General features: G+C 53.1%; 1 protein-coding gene across 2 annotated transcripts in view; it reads right to left on the bottom strand.

Moving 5' to 3' along the window:
* Window positions 1-4166: 4166 nt before the first annotated feature.
* The window catches only part of Nacc2 (NACC family member 2), a 63614-nt gene continuing 52939 nt past the window's right edge, over window positions 4167-14841 (bottom strand). For both annotated transcript variants that reach the window (XM_040745223.1, XM_005083665.4), the window contains exons 3-6: window positions 8995-9159; window positions 6593-6698; window positions 5958-6055; window positions 4167-4845 (exon numbers count right to left, since the gene is read on the bottom strand). In XM_040745223.1, coding sequence (XP_040601157.1) covers window positions 4328-4845; window positions 5958-6055; window positions 6593-6698; window positions 8995-9159 — 887 coding nt within the window. In that variant the 3' untranslated portion in view covers window positions 4167-4327. The remainder of the gene's footprint in view (window positions 4846-5957; window positions 6056-6592; window positions 6699-8994; window positions 9160-14841) is intronic.

Raw genomic sequence — 14841 nt, 5'->3', positions numbered from 1 at the left:
AGTTATTGATACAATGTTGTCAGCCATGGCTACAAAGTAACAGTCTTGTCACTACAGGGTCACAGCACAGAAAAGAGAGAGAGGAGGATGCTAGAGGGACAAAATAAAGGCTTCCTCCTCCCCAAAACAAAAGAAAGCCAAGATGTGGCATCTGCTCTAGCTCAGTGGTTCTGTGAAAGCCCTCCTTAGAGGTAGGGGAGCAACTGATTTTATGAACTTAGTTTCTAACAGTCATGAGTTATACTACTTTAACTCCTAACAGTGCCTTCAAAACAACCCTTTCTTGGGTCCTTATCTCCACACAGCCCACTGAAGGAACGAATGTTCTCCTTGCGCCCACAGCCACCCAGAATATTCAAGTCAAAAATATTTATACATTTTATACTTTCTCTTTTTGTCTGCTAAAAATAGTATTGCAAATTTTGGCTTCTTTTGACATAAAAATCACAATCGTGTGCAAAAGAGTGCAGGAGACTGATGGGACACAAGCAGAGGCTACTCAGTCAGAATGCTTTAGATCCTGCATCCTTTTCCTTTTCTAGGAAAACAAAATAAACAAAAGCAAACACCTTTGCCATTCTTGAAACACTGTCTCCAGCAGCACAGGCTGGGCTGGCTGACATCACGCAGAACACAGAGCAGCAGCACCATTCGAAGCTGTGGTTAAAGTTGAGATGTTGCATGCTCACCATCCCAGTTGGGGACCACAGCAAGCAGATTCTAAGAGTTTTCAGCTGGTTGGTGGGCCATCTGCCCTTCCTACTTCAGCTACGAATGACCACCTTTGGGGAACCCAAGCAGGGCACAATGGGATGGGGCGGGGCGGGGCAGGACAGGGGTAGCACTGGACGTAGGAGGTTCCTGCTATTGAACCAGGTAGCACCAGGCACCCCACAGTCCCTGGAGGGGACAGGCCCTGCCAGCTAGCCAGTCTCTCACAGGCCCTTCCTTCTACCTTCCTCTCGGCTCTAAACAAATGCCACACAGCTAGTTTTCCTGGAGGCCCAGACCTGCAGTCACACCATGCAGGACCCTCAGGGTCTTGCCTCGATTGCCTTTCACACACCGCTGCATCCACATTCAAGGGCAAAATAAGACACCAAATCAGACACTAGCTGAAGCAACTGGTATAGAAAACAAGACAGAATTCAAGTACTGAGACAGCCAGGCAGGCAGGCAGCCCCTCCAAGCTCACAGTATCAGCCCTGTCTCTGGTCCCTTGCCCTGGACCTGCTGTACTTGGTCCTGTCTGCCTCCAGGACGGTTGTGTGCTTGGGAAGGGCAGAAGAGTGGCGGCTCGATCCAGCCCTGCCGCAGCAGCTTCAACACAATCCAGTCCCAACTGTCCTTACGGCAAAGATGCTGATGGAGCGATAGTTTCTACAATAGACTCTACATAGGATATGTATATTGCTAGTAGTCAAGCTAGGAACAGAGGTGCAGACATCCGACGAATACTGAGAGGATCTCATTTGTAGGGTCTGGACAAGTCAGGGTCACGTGGCAGGACAAGACAGCCCCGATTCTGGAATTAGTCATCTTGTAAACAAAGGAGGGGGAGTCCGGTTTTTTAAATTAGTTTTCCTTGGAAAAAAATAATCAAAAGATGCTAAGGCACTCTGGAAGGCCCCTCGGAGCCCAGGCCTGCCACCCGCCTGCCTCGCATGTACATTCAGGATGCAGAGGGAGTGCCCCCCAGCAGGTACAGTCATTGGCCATGCATGTCTGCAAACGCTCCCACCACGTCCACCACGGGACACATTAGTGCAAAACGCTCTGCCTGGCCCACCCGGGGCACAGGGAGAGCTCAGAATCCATTCACATTTAATTATTATTATTGAAGTTTTACCTATAGCTCTTGCCTTCCTTACCTAGAACGAAACAGATGGCAATTATAAACATTAAGGGACAGAGGTTGAGGACATTGTGCTAGCCCGAGCAGTGGTCAGGCATTCTGTGAGGCCACCGTCTCCTCCAACGGCCAGCGGCACCCTCCCAATGCTGGCCCAGGGTGGGGACCAGGCCCATCTTGGAGTGGAGGGATGAGAGAGAGCCCTTCTGCCACCAGCCAAAACAGGTGGGTCTGTCTCCCAAAGGTCCGCAGGGATGGTCAAATTAAAGTGCAAATTTGGGTGGGGAAAGCAGATGAGGGAATATTCCAGAGGCGAAGGGCACAGCCCCCGGCCCCCCAATCCTGCCATACCCTCCACAGTTCTATGGTCTTCTCCCAGCACCAGGAGGGTTTGGTCCAAGTCACTAAGTGGCTGAGTGAGGCCGCAAGCTACCTGGGACTAAGATAGGAACGGGTGAGGCGAGGGACCCATCTCCCGGTGGCTGGTTCCAGAGCTGGATATTTGCTAGCCTTGGACTTGCCCCAGGAATGCAGGTCTTGGGTCACCAAGGAGCAGGGGGAGGGGCTCAGGTCAGTTCCCATGGTGCCTGCCATGATGCCCCTTTTCCCTTACCACAGGTCTTTCAGAAGAGAGGGAAGACATGTGCTTAGTGTCAGCACAGTATGGGGGTCACCTGTGAGGCCACTCCAAGGCAGGGAAGGGCCAGCAAAAAATAGGGAGGGGGGGACACAGGAGTCTAAACTGCACCTCAGGCTCTCCTACCACAGCCCTCCAGATGGGAAAAGACTGCCCAGCCTGTGGGTGGGGTATGGGGTGGGGAGTCATAGGGCAGCAAATTCAAGATGTATAGAGGGATAGGGAACATTTTAGACTTTTCAAGTTTGGAATAGCGGGTGTCCTCGGGCACTTCAGGAGCTGCTAGGCTTTGTGGGTAAGCAGGACAAGAGTCCAAGAAGAGACACTTGGGTAAGTGGCCTCAGGAGCATATCCCACACAGCTTCAAGCCAGCCAGCTGTCCTCAAAGCTCCTCTGTTAGGCACCACCCTCATGATTTTCTAACTTTCTGGTCCCCAATGAGATCCACACCTGCCTACCACCCTAGCCCAGGCCTGTGCCTGCCGCCAACTACACAGGTACCCCAGTAAGCGATAAGCCTGGCCCAGGCAGCAGAGTCCTGCTAGCTAGGCCCACAGGTGCTCAGCCTGGCTGCATATGGCTAGCTGTTCTTTCCTGGGCCCCCTCTGCCTCCAATGGAGGCCAAGCTGGGGGTCCGTGGGCATGTATTCACCCCAAATCTGTGGTAGGCTGGGGAGAGGGACATTAGTCCCTCACTGATTTTTTTCTCTGTTGGTTCTGAAAGTTTCCAAACCACAAGCAAAATAGATCTGAACTAAACAAGCAAACAAGCAAAATCCCAGAGTGGCTGGGGAGGCAGAGGGTGGTGAGGGCAGCCATGGCCAGGGGCATGGAGACCCTGGGGGGGTCAGCAGGCCAGCCGCTGGGGGTCTGGGTGGAGCAGAGTGAGGACATGGGTATGGGGGAAGAACACCTTGTCCCTCCCCCCACCCCCAACCACTGCTGCAGGGCCATCATTGGTCTCTGCACACACATACATCACACACACACACTGTATCACATTCTCCTCTCTCTCTCTCTCTCTCTCTCTCTCTCACACACACACACACACACTCACTCACTGTATCACATTCTCCTCTCTCTCTCACACACACACACTGTATCACATTCTCCTCTCTCTCTCTCACACACACACACTCACTGTATCATATTCTCTCTCTCTCTCACACACACACACACACACACACTGTATCACATTCTCCTCTCTCTCTCTCACACACACACACACACTCACTGTATCATATTCTCTCTCTCTCTCTCTCTCTCTCTCTCTCTCTCTCTCTCTCTCTCTCTCTCTCTCTCTCTCTCTCTCTCTCTCTCTCTCTCACAGGTGGCTTCTTGGGAGGAAGGAAAACAGGAGAAATCTGGCCTCTGGGGGCCCAGCACTGCCCTGGCGGGATCCTTATGGGTGGGAAATGGAGTGTCATGCCTGCCTCTCCACCCACGCACTACTACCCCAGCTTCCGCTTTCAGAGCAGGAGGAATAGGAAGGGGTAGATGAGGCAGGGTTGGGGCCGGACACCAAGGACTTTGGTGGCCTCTTCTACCTCCCCAAGAAGGGGGAGGGGAGCACTACCATGGGAGACTGAGCTGAGGAATATCAAAAAGTTGCCCTGGGACCTTCCTCCCAGAGCGTGGCCAGCGGCCTAAATGTTTACAGTATAATGAATGCGTTTGTTTCCTTCATCCATTTTAAATACAGGCAGAATAAAAATCACATTTTTGTCAGGCAGCAGTAGCAGTTCAGTAGGTAAGTGGCTTGATCACATTGTTTGTATTAGTAACGCATGCAAGCAGCTTTAGTACTCTGTCCCTTGTGAGTCGGCCTTGCCGGCCCCTTACAAGGTCCCTGCATAGGTGCCCTCCGGCCTTCTTGTTGCTGCGGCCACTGGTGTCTGAGGCCTGCTGGAGCTGGTGTTGCCCTGCTCAAAGGCCTGAGGGGGGCTCTGGCCATCAGCAGGCAGCGACTCAGGGGCAGCCACCTCCTGGATAACTGAGCCTGCCCCATCCGCCTCCTCACTAGCCTCAAAGGCAGGGTTGGCTGAGGTGCTCAGATCGACGTTCACCGCGTCAGTTCTCAGAGCCACGATGGCGGCCGCGTCGCTTCGACGCTGCTCGGCGGCGTAGATGCGCTGCTCAAACACCTGTGAGGCCGCAGGCGGGAACTCGGGGTCCAGGGGCAGGCTGGCGGCCGAGGCACCCATGACGGTGCGGTACATCTCCACACCCTCGGGCAGCATGGACTTGATCTTGGGCAGCCAGCGCTTGCGGACACGGCGAGCGTTGGTACACATGTCTGCAGCGATCACGTTCATCTCACTCTCCTTGAAGCTGGGGGCGAAGTTCTGACAGTACACTGCAGAGAGAAGCGGAAGGGGGGGGTGAGAGAGCAGCCCCACCCCTCATGGCTTGGCCCACCGCTGACCAAGAGTCTACAGGATCCAGGCGCCCAGGGCTGGACTGAATGCAGTTTGGTTCTCACTGGGATCCTTTGATTTAAAGTATCAGTCCAGAAGCCACTCTGTCTTTCCTTGGCCCAGAGTCCCCACGTGACTCTTTGGGAAGGTGTGTGTGACAGTAAGATTAGTGAGCTTGGGTGCCCGCCAGGTTTGGACCTGTGTCTAACTTCTCTGGCCCTCCCGCCTCCACCTGCAAACTGGGACAGGTAGAGGGGTCTTCCCCACATGAGGAGCTACCGTCCCGACACCCTCCCTGGTTTCAGACACAGCAAACAAGGAGGATGGATGGTATCATCACCAACTAAACAAAACAAAAACCTACCAGGAGCTGTAGACCAAGGTCAGGCCCAGGTCCCCAGAGAGCAGGAACAGGTCCCTAAGAGCCCAGCGTCACGACCATCTAGTATCTCTGGGTCCTGCTGTCACTCTGTTCCTCAGGACTACAATTACCCACTGCTAAGACTTCTCTAAAACAGAATTGGTATCACGGAGGGAATTTCTAAGCAAGACAATAAGACATTTCTTCCACTGGCGGCTGTGCTCTGGGCCAGTCTGTGTGTGTTGGGTGGCACAGCTTTTTCTGCATCTGAGGGTACAGGGCTGGGCGGTGGCTTGCCACAGAGATGGACTGGGCTCCGCCCCACCACGCAGGAGCGGGAGGCAGAAGCCGGCCGAACAGATGGCAAAGGCTCAAAATAACCTCAACATGTAAATAAGGGGTTTTGTTCAAAAAGGAAAATTAGATCTATTTCACATATTAAAATAGTTTCGCAGCTGAATTCATCACACTTGGAAACCTACCAAGGACGTTAACACCTCGAGACGGTTTTGCTTGCTGCTCTTTTCTCTCTCCTGGTCCTAGTGCTGCAGGTCAAAGCAAGCCCTCAGGACAGGAGCCCGTGGCCCAGAATAACCCGGGGCCTAACTTGGCCTGCTACAGGCCGGGATCTTAATTCCAGATGGGATTCCTAGTTTCCCAGACCAGGTGACCCCCACATCACCCACTCACATTTCACAGCATTCAGGACTCGGCTGTCCAGTGGCTTTCGGCTCGGGTCACTGGTAGACGAGCGTATGCCAGTGCCACAGCTATTGGCCAGTGTGTTCCTAGAAAGGACAGAAAGGAGGCGGGCTGTTGGTTCAGAAGTGATCTAAGGAATGGGGCTTCCCACCCACACACCAGGTGAAAGAACCCATATCACCACGCCCGCCTGCCTACCCACCCTGTGTCTCCCTTGAGTCATAGTCAATGCGGGGGGGAAGGCCCAGTCTTTCTCTAAGAGACAGCACTTCCGGCTACAGTGGGCAACCTGAGTGACCAGCCCAGGCACTCACAGTCCACGGGAAACCCTGAGCCACCTGAGCAAGCTGTTCTTCCCCGGGGAAGGGGCTCTGCTGACCCACGCACATGGTAAGTGTACATTCGGCTTTTCACTTTGTGGGGGGAGGGGGCACTGCCAGTTTTCTCTTCTAGACTGAGCTCTGGAATAAGAGGGGATGCTCTATCTTTCTGGAGCCTTATGCAGGGCGTCTCCGGGCCCAAATGTCCACATTAGTGTTAGGAAAAAGCTCGACCCTTTGATGACCAGACCACTCACAGCTGGAGGGAATTCTAGAATCTCCTGCTGCCCCCTACACGCCTACCTGTCAAAGAAGGTGGCCAGGAGCCTCCGCAGCAGAACCTTGTGCTTCACCCCTGCGCACAGGTGGCAGTTCATGAGCTGGCCACGCGTGATGTAGACCCCGGAGCCTAAAGCCAGCAAACATCAACGTATACGGTGTTTAACCTTATAAACCAACCCTGGGCTCCTGTCCACTAAGGGGATGGATGCCAGGGTCTCAGAAGACTCCAGGGGAGCCTGGAGGGGGCGGGAGGTGAAGTGGGGCCTCTAGGACAAACGTGATCTCAGTTCTCACCTGCTGGAGGATGCTAGGGCCCAGCCCTTCCTACCATACTGCCCTCCTCAACTGAAACCCAGCAGGGGTGGGGGGCGCTGAGACAAGCCCCACACCTTCAACATCTCCTAAACCCCCAGCCCCCCCCCACCGGCAAAGACAGGGTTTCTCTGTGTAAACAGCTCTGGCTGTTCTGGAACTCACTATCTGCAGACCAGGCTGGCCTTGGACTCACAGAGATCCGCCTGCCTCTGCCTCCTGAGTGGTGGGATTAAAGGTGGGCGCCACCACCACCCAGCTCTCCAGCTTCCTCTGTTGTGGGCAAGATGAGAGAGACTACCTCAGCCCTCCCCACCACCTTAAGAACTTTCTGGGGCTAGCTCTGGCTTTGCCTTTCCACTTTGTCCCTTTTCACATACCAAAGAGCTTCGGGCAAAAATTGTGAGAGACGGATAGTGGTCTGGAGTCTGTGGGGACCAGAGGAGCAAGTCAGGGAGGCCTTGTTTACATGGCACTGGCACAGGGGAGGAGCCCATCGTTTGACTTTAGAGGACAGCACAGGTGACAGCAGTAAGGGTGCCCCCAAATGGTGGCTCTAATAATGCACCCCCACTTAGGGGTCTCCCTCACCTGCCTTGGTTGTTGTTTGAGACAGGGGAAGGGCTTCTCTTTGTAGCCCTGGCTGTCCTGGAACTCACTCTGTAGACCAGGCTGGCCCCAAACTCAGAGATCTACCTGCCTCTGCCTCCCAACTGCTGGGATTACAGGCGTGCGCCACCACCATCTTGCTTGTTTTGTTTTTCAAGACAGGGTTTTTCTGTATAGCTCTGGAACTCACTTTGTAGACCAGACTGGCCTCAAACTCAAGAGATCCACCTGCCTCTGGGACTAAAAGCATGTGCCACCACGCCTGGCTGCTCTTCCTATTTCTGATGAAGCACGAGCTAAGCCTTTTTTGTTTTAAGATAAATCCTTACTACATAGTCTAGGCTGTCTTCCAATTCTCAAGTCCCCTTCCTCAGTCTCTCAAACACTTGGTTACAGGTGTTCACACCACCCCTCGTTCCTAGTTCTTCGATCAGCCCTGTCTATTAGAGCTTAGCAGAAAGAAGGGCCTAGGCGATGACAGAAACCAGCTCTTGCCTAAAGAACAATTCTGCCCTCTTAAAGGGCATTGCGGCACTCTGAGAGACTGTCTCTCTAGCTCTCAGAGAGTCTACCCTGCCCCAGGATGGGGCTGGGGCAGCCCCACTCACACCACCTTAGAAGCTACACTCCTGCTGCCTACTGTAGCACTGGTAATGAAGTCTCTAAGGAAGTGGTTTCCAGGAGAGGGGGACAATTGGACAGAATCTGGAGTTCCTGTTCTATTGAGAGAGTGGACCACAAGATGCTGCCCAGGATGTGGCAGTAGGAGGTGTCGGGTAGAAACAGGAGAGGCTGACTCAGGGAGGCAGGGCTTAGAAGCAGGACTGAGGAATCTGCCCACCTTGCTTGGGGCTTCCCAAGCAAACAGAAAGAGCAATTAAAAGACCAGACATGGTGGCTCACACCTTTAATCCCATCACTCCCGAGACAGAGGCGAGAGGATCTCTGTGAGTTTGATGTCATCCTGGTCTACATAGACTTGTCTCGAACAAACAAACAAAAAGGCAGTTAGAGCAAACAGTGTGTGGGGCCCGTGCCACCCATTTGGATCTTGGTGAATACTGCCTTACAACATGCAAGGGCACCGACACTAAAGGGATGATTTTTTGAAAAAGACACTGGCCTTGAGGGCTTCTGGACCCCACCCTGGACTGTGAGCTGCCATTTAGACACTGCGCCTGGACAGTGGAGCAGGAGGGACAGTGGTAAACTATGCAACTCGATTCTACCTGTGACCTACATTAAAATGCATCATGTATATAGCCCCTGCCAATCAGGAGCCTGGCCAGCTCAGGGGACTCAATTAAAATGCTAAATTAATTCAATTGAATAACTCCTCTTAATGACACATTCTTCTAAAAGGAAATTAGAGGAAATTTAAGATGTTCTTTTTTTTTCTTTCTTTTTGACTGATTGGTGATGAGTGCATTGTTCATAGCTCTGAAAAATAATGGATAGGACATCTGCACGCAGTGATGACAGTGGGTGGGGCTCTGCCTCACCTGCCACAAGCTCCAGTTTCTCTCCGGGATCACCCTCCGAGTAGAGCTTCGGGTGGCAGCGGTACCCAATCTGGCTGATGAGGCTGGCAGGCAGCGCCACCAGGTCGCGACGGATGAGGACACAGGAACGGCTTTCCAGGGGCACCGGCTCTGGCTTCTCTTGCACTATAGGCGAAGAACTAACCCAGTCAGGTGGAAGCCTGCGGGTGCACCGGGGCTGCTCTGTGCCTGCCCACCACATTCCCCGAGGCCCAGGTTAGAAGTGTTCTGCATCCGTCTGGGGCTGCCCCTGAACCCACACCAGCCAGCCCTCCACACTACACACGCACTGTGTCCACACCTCCTCGTCCAGCCTGTCCCACAAAGACGCTTGATAGCGTGAATGGGAAGACAGCCGGGCAAGAATGCCTGCCTAGGCCTGACTACAGGCTGCCCAGGGTGAGAAGTGGTTCCCTGAAGTGTCCACCTAGTGGGCTATGGGTTCAGTGGGAAGGCAGGCTGAAGGGGAGGCCAGGGGCCATGTGCTGGACAGCCTGGCCAGAGACCTCAAAGCTGCAGATGGAGTTTGAACTCAGTAACCTGCACCTTTCAAAGTGTGAAGCTGCCTGCTTTGTTGTCAGAACTCGCGGGAGAAGAGAGGCGAGGAAATATAACAGGGTCCCAGGCTCTCCTCAAAGTGGCTTTATGCAAGAAGTAACCAGATATGACTAGTCCTACTTGGCAGATGAGGGGATGGGTAGTCTTAGCACATTTGGAGATACAGCCCCTTGGACTATGTTGGCCTGGCACAAAAAAAAAGTGCCACCAAATATTTGTCAGCAGCAAAGCCAGTCAGGCCAGCATCCTTGCTGTCTGGGAATGTTCTGGCAAACTACTTCAGGATCAGGCAGTTGTGCCCAAGAGCTCTTCTGGACCTGAAGCTCTGAGGTTGTACCCATGACGCTGGTCCACAGAGGTGGCCCACAGGTATGAGTGTGCTCCAGGATACAAGTTAGCCAGCAACAGTCCCTCCTTCCCCCACTGCCTCTCCAGCTCCCTTTCCCAGGAGGCCTTGCACTTGGGTTAGCCTTTCAGCTAGTCCTTGGTCCATGCTCCCATAGGCTACAGAGACTGATAGTAACACATACAGTCACCCTGCTCAGATAGAGGCCACAAGTGTCATATCACTCTCTCCTGTGTTCCCAGAGCACAGGCTAGGTCCTAAGAGGGGGACCTGTCCCTAGCCAGCTGTCCCCTGCTGTTTGTATTTCTATATTTGTGTGTGCTATGCATGTGTCTATATGTATTTATGCGTGTGTGTTTGTGTATCTGTTTGTGTCTGTATCTATGAATGTATGTGTCTGCATGTGTCACGTCTGTATCTGTGTGGCGCAGGTAGGACTTGGCCCTAAGACAGCTAGAACCTGCTGGCCCCACAGGTTTAGAGTCGGGTAGGCTCAATGCAGGTGGCTCAGACTCGGGTCTTGCTCTGAGGCAATTCCTAGATCTGACACAGGTGCACCTGGTTGTTCCAGATGGGCTAGCTTCCTGTCCCTCCTCACAATGACTGCACAATAAGGACTCAGCACTTCTCAGCAGGGGGCCACCCTGTAGGGGCCCCCATGAGGGCGGATGGCAAGAGAGGGTCCTGCATAGGAAGGACTTGCAAGTCATCACGACACCCTGCTCCTGAGGGAGATGTCGGGCACCCATCCCCAAGGGCCAACATCTGTGTTCTGAAGTGACCACCCACACCCTAAGGGGCAGTGAATCACTACAGGAGAGTGCAGAAGGGGTTCCGGCCAAGAAGAAGGGGGGGGGAGCCTATCTGTAGCTCAGCCTTGTCCCCAGTGTCTGGAGTCACAGGGCAGGGTCTCTAGGGTGTCTCAGGCTCACTACTTTCGCTGCAGCTCAGGATAAGCACAACCCCACCTGCATCTGAGGGAGCCTCCGAGTCCCGCAGGCATTCAGAGAAGTCAGAAAAATGGAAGCTGCTCAGATGCAGACCCCTGCCTGGTACCCACTGGTGGTCAGGCTGGCCAGGTGGCATTTCCCAACCAATGGGGCAATGGAGATTCGTTACAGCCCGGAATTACCCAGAGACTGAGGGAACACATCAAACAATCCGGATGGTATTTTAAAACATAATTATCCGCCCCCCGCCCCCCCTGCCCCGCCTGCTGTGATTACACATGCAAACGAGCAGAGCCAACGCTGTGCGCTGTGCGTGGCATTTACATAAAGAGTGTTCACCAACAGAAATAATTCTCCATCCGCAGCCAGCGCTCTCTTGAGATGTTTTTCTCAACAGCAGAAGTTGTTTGCGCTCTGCGTGCACACCCCTCCCCAGCCCGGCTCCCCAAGAGCCAGAGACTGTCAGCCCAGAGCCCCAAAAAAACCTCTTCTATTTCTGCCCTGCCAAGTGCTGGATGCTGCTGGCGCTAAAAATACCCTAAACTGAGCCTGAGCTCACAGGCAAAGGTGCTCTGAACTCCTTCAGGTGCCTCCGCTCCTTTCCCAGGTCCTCATAGGGTGGCTCTGGTCACCACCCAGGCTACAGCGGCGTTTAAGATGCAGAGACTCACTCCCAAAGGAGATTGGACATTCTTCCCCAGTGGACCTCAACAGGACTGGTACTGTACCAGGTTTGCTGGGAGTCAGTTGTCCTTGCCCCCCTGCCCCCCATGGAGGACTGTAGCTGAGGAGAGACCCTGTGATCACATGACATTCCCTGCATCCCCATCTCAGGTCCCAGGAGACTTAAGTCATCCAGGACTGGTCCGTCACTTTCACATTCCCCAGACCAGGTGACAAGACTCTGGTTTCTAGGACTGAGCATCCTAGGGAGAGAGCATGTGAGACATACTTAGCTCTCTATGAAGTGCTGACTAACCACTCAGTGAAGCGTAGTCACCTCCCTGACAGCAGAAAGACCTGTTACCGTGGTGCCCGTAGACATCAGGCACCGCTCTCTCCAGGATCAGTAATCCATCCTCTTTGGGTTACACCAGGGAAGCAAACTGGATACTGGTGGTCACATGACGTGTGGGTTACATTCCAGGGCTCTTAACATGGTCACCTGGGAAGCCAGCTAAGCCTCTGAGGCCCAGCAGCACCAAGCCTGGGTGGTAGACACACAGGGACCCAACTCTCCACGAAGGACTCCGAAGGTCAAACCTGCTGTTAAGATTTCACTTTTGTGAGGTTCCTGGGTGCAAACCACATGGAACCAAAAGGCAAAATGTGGATATTAGAAGTGGGGACTCTGTGTCCATTTGGGAAGATCTCAGGGAGTTCTGTGGACAGGACGATAGTGATGGCTGAATAACGTGAACAGCACGCTAAAAGTGACTGCAAAATATTACCTCATATTCCTGGTATAAGCACATTTAAAAGGAGGAAGAGGCTGAGCTTGGTGGCCTGTGCCTATAATCCTGGTACTTGGCAGAGACAGGAGGATCAGAAGTTCAAGGTCACCCTCGGCTACACAGCGAGTGTGAGGTCGGCCTCGTGAGACCCCGTGTTAAAAACAAAAAACAAAACAACAATAACAAAAACAAAACAGAAAATAAGCACTCTGGGGTAGCTTGGTGGTAGAGCATGTTTAGCTGAAATGAGGCCCTGCAAAAGAAGGCAAGGGAGATCTCCGTAGGAGACAGGGAGGGGGAGATCCCACAGCCTGTTTCTCTCCCATGGGATCTGCCCCCAGGAGGCTCCCCAGCCTCTCCCACCCTGGTCCACAATGTCCTTGGGACTCACCCTCAGAAGCATCCTAACAACCCCACTGTTGGGAACCCCATCAAGAAACCCCATGCTGATCTAAACAGCTCAGTGAGTGGCCACTCAGGTCAGAGCTACACTGAGGCTTGGGGAAGGGGAGTCCTACCTACTTCACAGACTAGATGCACACAACACCCCTCCAAATACAGAATCAGAAAGTGAACACTGGTTCCTAATTGTGCGCAGGAGAACAGGAGCCCATGCTTCAAGAAAAATGCCGGCTCCCTCTGGAAGGCTCACTGTGACACGGCAGTCGTCAAGACCACAAGGTACAGGCAGACCAGCTGCCACAGGTGGTCTGCACAAGCGCACTCTGCTGGCTTACACCGGTGTGAGCCGGTCAGCAGAGCTGACTTTTACAGTCGCCCCAAACCAAAGCCAGGGCACCCTCATTCCTCACACAGAAGTGGAAACAAACAGTAGGAAAAGCCTGTTATTGGGTTTGGCTAAGAGTTCTGACATGATCCCCATAGCACAAATCCCCCAAACCAAAAATGTCAGTTCTTCTTCAAAAAAAAAAAAAAAAAAAAAAAAACCAAGACAAACAAACAAAAACTTTCGTGAAAGAGTAACAAAATAGGGTGGCTACAGATGGGAAGGAAAAAGAAAACACTCTGAAAACTCAACACTTAAAAACAACAACAACAAAACACGGATGGAGAGATGGCTCGGTGAGAGAGGGCCGTTCTTCTAGAGGTCCTGAGTCCAATCCCCAGCACACGCATGGAAGCTCACAACCGGCTGGAACTGCAGTCCCATGAATTCCAATGCGCCCTTCTTGTGTGCAGATGGACTCGCAGACAAAAGAACCCATAGGCATAAATAAATAAGTAAATAAATAAATCTGTAAAAACAAAACAAGCCTCAGTTTCCAAAGTGGGCAGGCATGTGGGATGAACAGATGGGAATCTGCACTGGTAAAGAGCTTGCTCAACATTTCAGCCAAGAAACGAAACCGAAACCGCAGCAGAATACTATCCCGTTCTTTGAAGTCAGGACCTAGGACTAACCACCAGGTCAAGGGCTCGCGAGGGTAGAACATGAAATCCTTGCGGCATCAAAAAGCAAGCTACCTAAAAAAGCAGCCCCATGAGCCCTTAAAGCAGGAGACCAGGAGCCGGGCGTTGGTGGCGCACGCCTTTAATCCCAGCACTCGGGAGGCAGAGGCAGGCGGATCTCTGTGAGTTCGAGACCAGCCTGGACTACCAAGCGAGTTCCAGGACAGCCTCCAAAGCCACAGAGAAACCCTGTCTCGAAAAAACCAAAAAAAAAAAAAAAAAAGCAGGAGTCCAGGAGAAACCACTGTCCACCTCTGCAGGCCCCAGCTGGCACGGAACCAAAGGACGTCCACTGAACGCAGTGATCTTAGGTCTCAGGAACAGGTTTGCAGGGAGGAAATAAAGAGCAGGAAGCCAGGAGGAGAGGCCTCACAGGTGGTGGCTGAGGTGAGTAGGCTGTTAACAGACACCAGGCCTTGGTAACTGATGGCTGAAGTCAGGGTGGGGGAGGTACTACCTGTGCACCCAGGCAAAGGGAACCCCACATGTCCTGTGCCCCCGTCCCCACCAAATACACACTTCCTGCCTCACAGCAGCCAGGCCTGGCCCACTACTGTCTGACAGCCAGGGCCTAGGCCAGTCTCTAAGATCAGAGACACTCAGTGTGGGTCTCCTTCCTCTGGGCGCCACCCCTCTTCACCCAGGGCTAAGGGTGGGCTCTGTGGTTCAGCTGGCTTTCTGTCAGCAACATGCTCAGCACAACCTGCTAGTCCGTGGCCTGTCATCCCGTACAGGCACTTCGGGAAGCACTGTCCCTTCCACAGCTCCCAGAGCCCTGGAAAAGGAGAGCAAATATACTCTAATCACCAGGAGGGACTCTGTGACAAAGGTCAGAGATACCAAACAGTACCTGGACATGCCCATTTCACAGATGCCAAAATGTGGGACAAATCCATCTCAGATCCAGGGCAATGAATGTGGCAAGTTGGCTACACAAGAACACGAGCTGGGTAGGAGAATCCAGAGAGGACAGCAGATGTGGGCCCAAGGGATGTACACATGTTCGAGGCTGATGTGGGTCCCAGGTAGA

The sequence above is a fragment of the Mesocricetus auratus genome, unplaced genomic scaffold (genome assembly GCF_017639785.1).
Source record: "Mesocricetus auratus isolate SY011 unplaced genomic scaffold, BCM_Maur_2.0 Super-Scaffold_100004, whole genome shotgun sequence".
In the NCBI taxonomy this organism is placed as follows: domain Eukaryota; kingdom Metazoa; phylum Chordata; class Mammalia; order Rodentia; family Cricetidae; genus Mesocricetus; species Mesocricetus auratus.
This window is presented reverse-complemented; position numbering and strand designations above follow the sequence as displayed.